The sequence below is a fragment of the Palaemon carinicauda genome, chromosome 36, assembly GCF_036898095.1.
Source record: "Palaemon carinicauda isolate YSFRI2023 chromosome 36, ASM3689809v2, whole genome shotgun sequence".
NCBI classification, from domain to species: Eukaryota; Metazoa; Arthropoda; class Malacostraca; order Decapoda; family Palaemonidae; genus Palaemon; species Palaemon carinicauda.
The window spans coordinates 1,328,386-1,338,385 of NC_090760.1; the positions used below are offsets into that span (position 1 = coordinate 1,328,386).

Here is a 10,000-nt window from a genome sequence, read left to right on the forward strand (position 1 = left end):
AGGTTTTGACATCTTTGTACGTGAAACCAAACAATGAAATATTTGCCAGGCATCTACTTGCCACTCGCAGGCAAAACTCGGGTGAGTCCCTGGATCAGTTCCTGCAGGCACTGAAGCTACTTGCTAAGGACTGTCAATTCAAAAGTGTAACTGCGGAGGAAGCATGTGACAGTTATGTTCGGGATGCCTTCATTAATGGTTTGGTCTCTGGTGCAATACGCCAGCGTCTGTTGGAGAATTTGACACTGAGCTTAAATACTGCTTATGAACAGGCTCGCACTCTAGAAATGGCCCAGAAGCATTCAGCCTCCTACTCTTCAGCAGAACCTGTTAATGCTGCTGTGTCAGCAAAAAATCGAGAGGAGGAATCGTTTAGTGCTGAAAATAACAGTGTGTCTGTTTCTGCTGCTACTTCTAGTGCTCGATGTTTTTTTTGTGGGAACAACCGGCATCCCCGAACTCAGTGTCCTGCTAAGGACGCAGTGTGTTTGAAATGTAAGAAGCAAGGACATTATGCTAAGGTGTGCCGCTCTGTGAAACAGGCGAGTGGCTCTTCTAGCCCAAAATATTCTTCAGCAATGCTAGCTTCTATAGTGGGGGCCTCCCCTAAGTGTCTTGAAAAATCTATAACACCTCTCAAGCTTAATGGTAGCCCTGTCAGTGCCCTTATTGATACTGGGAGTTCGAACAGCTTTGTGCGTCATAATTTAGTGGACCTAAACAAAATAACTATGTCTCCAGAGCATGGAAAAGTCTCCATGGCTGATGAATCCCTGTCTTCAAACATCTTAGGTCTGTGCAGTGTGGACTTGGAGTTAAAAGGAGAGACTTATCACGGTGTTGAACTCAAGGTGTTACAAAGATTATGTAGTGATGTGATTCTAGGCCATGACTTCCTGAGGAGACATTCTGGTCTGGAAATGGATTTTGGAGGAGAGAAACCTCCTTTGAAGATATGTTCACTAGGTGTTGTTAAGGTGTCCCCTCCTTTCCTTTTCAAGAACCTGACGCCAGATTGTAGACCAGTGGCTAATAAGTCAAGACTATACTCCTTGAGTGACAAGAAGTTCATTGAAGCGGAGATTGAGCGTATGATGTTGGAAGGAATAATAAGGCCCAGCAATTCTCCTTGGAGAGCTCAAGTGCTGGTGACATCAGGGGAGAATCAGAAAAGGAGGATGGTTGTAGATTACTCTCGTACTATAAACAAGTTCACTGAGCTTGATGCTTACCCCTTGCCAAATATCGACGAGATGGTGAACAACATTGCACGGTACAAGGTGTTCAGTACCTTAGATCTGAAAAGTGCTTATCATCAGGTTGCAATAAGAGAAGAGGAGAGACCGTACACTGCATTTGAAGCTGGGGGTAAACTTTACGAGTTCAATCGCATTCCATTTGGAGTGAAAAATGGAGTGGCTGCTTTTCAACGTGTGCTTGACGAAATCCTTAAGAAAGAAAAAGTAGGTGGTACATTTGCTTATGTAGACAATGTTACTGTGTGTAGTGAGACAGAGGAGGAGCACGACCAGAATTTAAGAGGGTTTTTGAAGGTGGCTGAGGAATACAACCTGACTCTAAACCACAGCAAGTGTGACTTCAAAGTCAGAACCATTAAATTACTTGGGTATTCAGTAACGGATGGGGAAATCAAACCCGACCCAGAACGCTTGCAACCACTGTGGAATCTTTCACCCCCAAAGGATGCAGCTTCTCTTCGCATGACCATGGGATTGCTTGCACATTACTCTAGATGGATCCCAAACTTTTCAGAGAAAATCCGCCCTCTCACACAAGCCAATGGTTTTCCTTTATCTACTGAAGCACTGCAAGCTCTCGGGAACTTGAAGAAAGACATTGCTAGTGCTGTGGTAACAGCCATTGATCCCACCTCTCTTTTCACTGTGGAAACGGACGCCTCAGGTCATGCAATAGCAACTACTCTGACACAGAATAATCGCCCAGTGGCTTTCTTCTCCCGCACTCTCACTCGCAGTGAACAGGGACATTCTGCAGTGGAAAAGGAAGCTTATGCCATAGTGGAGGCATTGAGGAAGTGGAGACACTACTTAATTGGACACCATTTCAAGCTCATCACGGACCAGCGTAGTGTAAAGTTTATGTTTGACTCTAAATCAAACAGTAAAATAAAGAATGACAAAATAGCAAGGTGGAGAGTTGAACTCTCATGTTTTCACTATGATATAGTATACCGTCCAGGAACAGAGAACATACCAGCTGATGCTCTCTCCCGCATCTGTGGTGCCACTACTTCTGATAAACTTCGAGAACTTCATGAAATGCTATGTCACCCAGGAATATCTCGTATGATGCATTTCGTCCGAGGGCGGAATCTACCTTACTCGATAGAAGAAGTGAAGAAAATTACCACCTCTTGCCAAGTGTGTTTAGAGCTCAAACCTCGATTCTTCAAATACTCGGGACAACTGATCAAAGCAACCCAGGCATTCGAGAGGCTGAACTTAGATTTCAAAGGCCCAGTTCCCTCTCAATCTAGAAACAAGTACTTCCTCACGGTTGTGGATGAATTTTCAAGGTTCCCTTTTGTTTTCCCTTGCGCTGATATGACCACTCGAACTGTCATCAGTTGTTTGGTGCAACTATTTGCTTTGTTTGGTATGCCAGCATACATCCACACTGACAGGGGTGCATCTTTCATGTCTGAAGAGCTGAAGGATTTCCTGATGAAGAAAGGTGTAGCTACCAGTCGCACTACACCTTATAACCCTAGAGGGAATGGTCAGGCTGAAAAATATAACGGAATTATATGGAAAACTCTAACATTGGCCCTTAAGACAAGAAACCTTGATGTGTCCCAGTGGGAAACTGTTCTCCCAGATGCTCTCCATTCTATACGCTCCTTGTTGTGCACTTCCACGAACAGTACTCCTCACGAGCGCCTTTTCCTGCATAGTAGAAGGTCCACCACCGGCCAATCGTTGCCTACTTGGCTTATCCAAGGAGGACGTGCTCTCCTGAGACGCCATGTAAGACACAGTAAGAACGACCCCTTGGTGGATGAGGTTGAAATTGTAGAGACGAACCCTGAGTATGCTCATGTGAAGCTTTCAGATGGTAGGGCGACTACGGTTTCATTAAGACATCTTGCTCCTATGGCTAGTGACTACAGAGAAAATTCAGATGCTGGGGATCCTGCACCCCAGTCCGAGGTTCTTGAGGAATTGTCAGTTGCAAATGCTCCCCAGGAGATTGCACGTGGTTTCTCCCATGTGGATACTGCTCCTCAGAATGACACTCTTCACGAATCACGTACAGTGCCTCAACAGGTAGCCTCACCTCCTCCACTTCGAAGGTCAGAGAGAGTGAGGCAACCTCCAAAGTACCTTCAGGATTACTCCACGTGAACTTAACTCAGAAGGGAAGAATGTGGTAAAAATAAACCTGTTTATATTATCCTGTTGTTCATAAGGAGTGTTGTAATGTATGTACCTTCTTAGTTAACACAAATGTTTATTTATGTTTATGACTGTCTGATAATGTTTGTTTTGTTGTTTGCAGTGTACAACTGCAGTGGAATTGTTAATTGAATAAAACCTTAGTTCTGGATACACCGGGTTTACTTCGACTCTTACGTTTTCATCTATACTTAAGCTGTACATGCATAAATACATAAATACATATACATATAGGGATGTGTATATCTGTGCATATGTGTGTATATATACATAATATATATATATATATATATATATATATATATATATATATATATATACATATGTGTGTGTGTGTGTAAATGTCAACCACGAAAGGCATTCAATACCGAATTCTATCTTGGGAATATATATCCACTTGGAATTCATTTTATCGTAACAGCTTCTGGCCGGGTAGAGATTCGAACCCCCACCTGTGGACCGGAAACCATGCCAGCACGACTCTATCGACTGAGCTATCAAGAGAGATAAAAGTTTATGACAAGACCCCGTACTTATTCCTGTCGAATTCAGGAATCTGTTCATAGACTTTGAAATAAACCCATCTCCACCATAGATAGCTGAATCGTGAGTTTGCTACACGTGGTATTTTAAATGAACATATATCACAAGCACACGTGATTTTAATCAATATAAATATCACCCACGAAAGGCATTTAATACCGAATTCTATCTTGGCAATATATATCTCTTGATAGCTCAGTTGGTAGAGTCGTGCTGGCATGGTTTCCGGTCCACAGGAGGGGGTTCGAATCTCTACCCGGCCAGAAGCTGTTACCATAAAATGAATTCAAAGTGGATATATATTCCCAAGATAGAATTCGGTATTAAATGCCTTTCGTGGGTGATATTTACATTGATTAAAATCACGTGCTTGTGATATATATATATATATATATATATATATATATATATATATATATATATATATATATATATATACTATATATATATATATATATATATATATATATATATATATATATATATATATATATATATATATATATAAGCTTACGCCATTTTTCACATACTTTCTTGACAAAAAGAGCCAAAAATATTTCGGATTCCATGTTAATCTTTATTGGTATTCACAACTAATTAAATCATTTTTCGCATTCCATTACCATTGTATTCAAAGAAAAATGCATTTAATAATTTTATATTTCGCTAGGCATTTTCTTTTGAAGACATTCCAGTTAAATTCCAGGGACCGTGAAGCATAACTTTCATTTCGACTTTCTTATATGAAAACTTCTTTACTTTCAAGTCCTAACTCGTTAGTTTCTTTGGTTGCTGCTTCCTCAACATTCTTGTGAGATAAGAATGTTGGGTTTTTTGGAGAGACTATATGTCTATCTGTCGAGTCATCAGTAGCCATTGCCTGGCCCTCCTTGGTTCTAGCTTGTATGGGGAGGAGGCTATGGTCAGTCTCTAGGGCATTGTCCTGCTTGATAAGGTAATGTCACTCTCTTGATACGGCAATGTCAATCTCTTGATATGGCAATATCATTCTCTTGGTATGGCAATGTCACTCTATTGATATGGCAATGTCACTCTCTTGATATGACAACGTCAATCTCTTGATATGACAATGTCAATCTCTCGATATGGCAAGGTCACTCTCTTGATATGGCAATGTCACTGTCCCTTGCCTCTGCCATTCATGAGCGGCCTTTAAAGCTTTTAAAGGGACTTTGCGTCTTTCCCTCCAAAGATTACCAGACTTCCCGTCTCATAATTTCAATACTCAATTTTTTTTTTAATGAGGCGCATTTGCACCGACTCGCAGCAGTACCCTTTTAGCTAGGAAAAGTTTCCTGCTATCTGATTGCTTAGAATTATCTTTTCCAACCAATCAGCGTTCAGGAAACTTTTCCAAGCTAGAAGGGCACCCCTGCGTGTCGGTGCAAATCTGCCTCACTAAAAATAATTGACTATAGTTATGTAGGTCTCAGTCCCTTGGGAGACAGAAGTACAAATCTTTATTCAAATTGGAAAGGTTTTTATGTATCAAGATCAGCAACACTTGGGAGACGAGAACTATAAATCTTTATTCAAATTGGAAAGGTTTTTTATGTATCAAGATCAGCAACACTTGAGAGACGAGAACTATAAATCTTTATTCAAATTGGAAAGGTTTTTTATGTATCAAGATCAGCAACGTGGAAGTGTCTTGTCATATCCTCTTGGGTTACATCAATTCAGAGGTGAAAGGGGAACTCCTGTTGGGGATAAGCTAAATGTGCTATAGGAGGGTGAATCTAGCGATCCATCCGTAAAGAAAAGCTACAGTACATGAGACAGATGTTGCATAGGGGATAGCTTTACTCCATTAATTAGAGCAATCGATGATCATCTATAATATAGATATTTATTATCAGTCAAAAGAAAAACACTCAAATTGAGCAAAGGTGAAAACTAAATCGTTAGCATCTGTTCAACTCGGTATAATAGCCTACACTGCAAGAACACGCCGTGTTCTCCACTGAATCCAGCTATTTATAACAACAATGAAGGATGAATTAGAAATAAAAAACACTCAAATTGAGCACCGAAGAAACTTAAATTGTTAAAAACTGTTCAACTCGTTATAAAACACAGCATGAGCACGCTGCGTTCACGACCAAATCAAGCTATTTATAACAATGAAGGATGAATTTTCTATCCTTTACCTTTCTCCTAGATTCAATCAAGATGACGAAATCCTAACTGGAAAAAGAGATGGCGGTAGGGGGAAGTGACAGGGAAGAGGGATGGGCCTTGAGCACTGCTTTGTTGCCAAAGTGGAAGAAGAGAATCCTATTTAGGACGACACCTGGAATTGGAATCCTTCGACAGTCCTTTTGTTCTTCCCTTGAGGAAATCAGCCGACTTGAAACATCACGAGACTCTATTATGGCAAATAGAACTTGGCATCATCTATTGGGAGGCTTTGAGAACCTCGAGATGAAGGTCTTGGAAGATGGAAAAGAAAAACGAAATTGGATTCAAGGTGGCCAAGTAGAAGTGGGTTCTAGAACGGATGATTTTCCTATATATATATATATATATATATATATATATATATATATATATATATATATATATATATATATATATATATATATATATATATACATACATATATATATATATTTATATATATAAATATATGTATATATATAATATATATACAGTACATATATATATATAATATAAATATATATACATATATATAGATATTTATATTATATATATAATATAAATATATATACATATACAAATATTTATATCTTATATATATGTATAAATATAAATATATATATATATATATATATATATATAAATATATAAATAATATATATGAACTAAAACCACTTTCCGTCTACAGTAAATTAAGGATCACCATTCCAGGAAATGAAATAAAAGAGAAAAAACCAACGAAACAGATTAATTAACTTTGACAGAACAGATCCCGAAGTTCTAATTACCTTTGATAGAATGTAATCTGGTTTTAAGGACACCAATTTGTTATCCAGCATCGAAATGCTTCCGCGTTCTATTTTATCTATAAAAAAAAAAAAAAAAAAATAAAAAAAAAAAAAAAAAAAAATAAATAGATAAATAAAAGAAAAAAAATCTCTAACGCGAATCACTTATCCAAAAAAAAAAATCTTGAACGCGAATTACTTCTCCAAAAAATCTTAAACGCGAATCACTTATCCAAAAAAAAAAAAAAATCTTAAACGCGAATCACTTATCCAAAAAAAAAAATCTTGAACGCGAATTACTTCTCCAAAAAATCTTAAACGCGAATCACTTATCCAAAAAAAAAAAAAATCTTAAACGCAAATCACTTGTCCAAAAAAACAAAAAAAAATCTTAAACGCAATTCACTTATCCAAAAAAAAAAAAAAAAAAAAAATCTTAAACGCAAATCACTTATCCCCCCCCCCAAAAAAAATAAAAATAAATAAACGCGAATTACTTATCCAAATATCTCTTAGTATTGAAGACTTAATCAAGAGATTATGTCTAAGTGTGAGTATGGCTCGTACAGTTGGATGCAGGAAAGCCTGGTCACAGCAAGTCACTATACTGGGCGCCTAGTAACCGAGCAGATAATATAGATATTGTAGGGGTAGTGGGTGGGTCTATGAAATGGAACTCGCCGTGCAGTTATAGTGTGATAGGGTGCACTCTTCAGTGGGAGGTGTACCAGGGTATGTGACTAGAGGCTGTAATTCTATTATATTTTGATGTTTTTAATTAAATATCTTTAAAAAGATGAATAGTCTAGTTGTATTAGTGAATTCTCTCTCTCTCTCTCTCTCTCTCTCTCTCTCTCTCTCTCTCTCTCTCTCTCTCTGCGTAACTTTAAAGATATTACGAAAATTATATATATACATAATATATATATATATATATATATATATATATACATACATATATATACACATATATATATACATATAATATACATACATATATATACACATATATATATACATATATATACACATATATACATATAATATATATACATATATATACACATATATATACATATAATATATATACATATATATACATATAATATATATACATATAATATATATACATATATATACATATAATATATATATATATATATATACACACATATATATACATATAATATATATATACACATATATATACATATAATATATATACACACATATATATACATATAATATATATACACACATATATATACATATAATATATATACACATATATATACATATAATATATATACACATATATATACATATAATATATATATACATATATATACATATAATATATATACATATATATACATATAATATATATACATATATAATATATACATATCTATACATATGATATATATACATATATATACATATGATATATATACATATATATACATATGATATATATACATATATATATACATATGATATATATACATATATATATACATATGATATATATACATATATATATACATATGATATATATACATATATATACATATGATATATATACATATATATATACATATGATATATATACATATATATACATATGATATATATACATATATATACATATGATATATATACATATATATACATATAATATATATACATATATATACATATGATATATATACATATATATACATATGATATATATACATATATATATATAATATATATAATATATATACATATATATACATATAATATAATATATATATATATATATATATATATATATATATATATATATATATACACACATACATACACACACAACAACAACAACAAATGCTGCCGTTTCTAGTTAACTGTAGGACAAATACCTCATACATGTCCTTAGCCATGTCAGGGGTTTGGCCATTTTAATAGCCACACGCTGACCACTGCGGATTGGTGATGGTGGAAGATTTTAGTTTGATCGTTCACAGCAAACCAACCTAGTATGGGTTGTCCCGAGTAGTAGAGCTTCTCTGATCATAACTACACAATCCTTTCCACCAAGTTAATTTATCACCACTTAGAACACACCTAAGTATAATTCTTTTTCCCATTCCATTAGAATTAAATCCTGAAAAATTTTACTTTAAAGGTTTAAAGGTCGCTCATGAATGGCAGAGGCAAGGGACAGTGACAATGCCCTAGAGACTGAAGATATATACATATGATCAGCACCCAAGACACCTCTCCACCCAAGCTAGGACCTAGGAAGGCCAGGCAATGGAGGCTGATGACTCAGCAGATAGACCTCTAGGCTCCTCTAAACGCACATCCTTACCTCACAGGGATGATGAGATTACAGCGACCAAAGGGTCTAACGAGTTTGAGCGGGACTCAAACCCTGGTAATCACCAGTCAGGGACGTTACCATATCGGCCACCACAAATTGTTATTTTTCAAATAATACAAGAATCATTGCTGTTATATAAAGTTGATATCACATATGTTTACAGGTTGTAGCTTAGCTAGCAATAACAATAACAACAACAACAACAACAACAACAACAACAACAACAATAATAATAATTCTAAGATAAAAATTATCATCATCATCATCATTTTTAATATTCTTATCTTTACTAACAGACAAAATTGTTCCATAAATCTAAGGGGAAATGTGATAGACTAAATGCTTGAAAAGGAGAGAGAGAGAGAGAGAGAGAGAGAGAGAGAGAGAGAGAGAGAGAGAGAGAGAGAGAGAGAGAGATAAAATCACGTAATTAGGAGACTCCAGTATCTGGCATTCGACACGTTTTCGCGTTTGACCTGAATCCTGATATAATTAATTTAGTTCACTGAAAGGAAAAAGAACTTCAGACCAATACTGTTACAACCGACTTGCTGGCTGCTGGCTCGTGTCATTTTTGCTGGGGCCATTTTCCCTATTGAAGGTCACTTTCTTCTATTTTCTTGTACAATTCTTCATGTGATAAGATATTGTAACTGTCTGTATTTGATGTTTCCCCAGGCCAA

General features: G+C 35.7%; 1 protein-coding gene across 1 annotated transcript in view; it reads left to right on the forward strand.

Moving 5' to 3' along the window:
- The window catches only part of LOC137628269 (uncharacterized), a 1,855-nt gene extending 217 nt beyond the window's left edge, over positions 1-1,638 (forward strand). The window contains exons 1-2 of the mRNA XM_068359431.1: positions 1-966; positions 1,589-1,638. The exon at positions 1-966 is cut by the window's left edge and continues 217 nt beyond it. Of these exons, the coding sequence (XP_068215532.1) occupies positions 1-966; positions 1,589-1,638 (1,016 nt within the window). The remainder of the gene's footprint in view (positions 967-1,588) is intronic.
- The last annotated feature ends 8,362 nt before the right edge of the window (positions 1,639-10,000 follow it).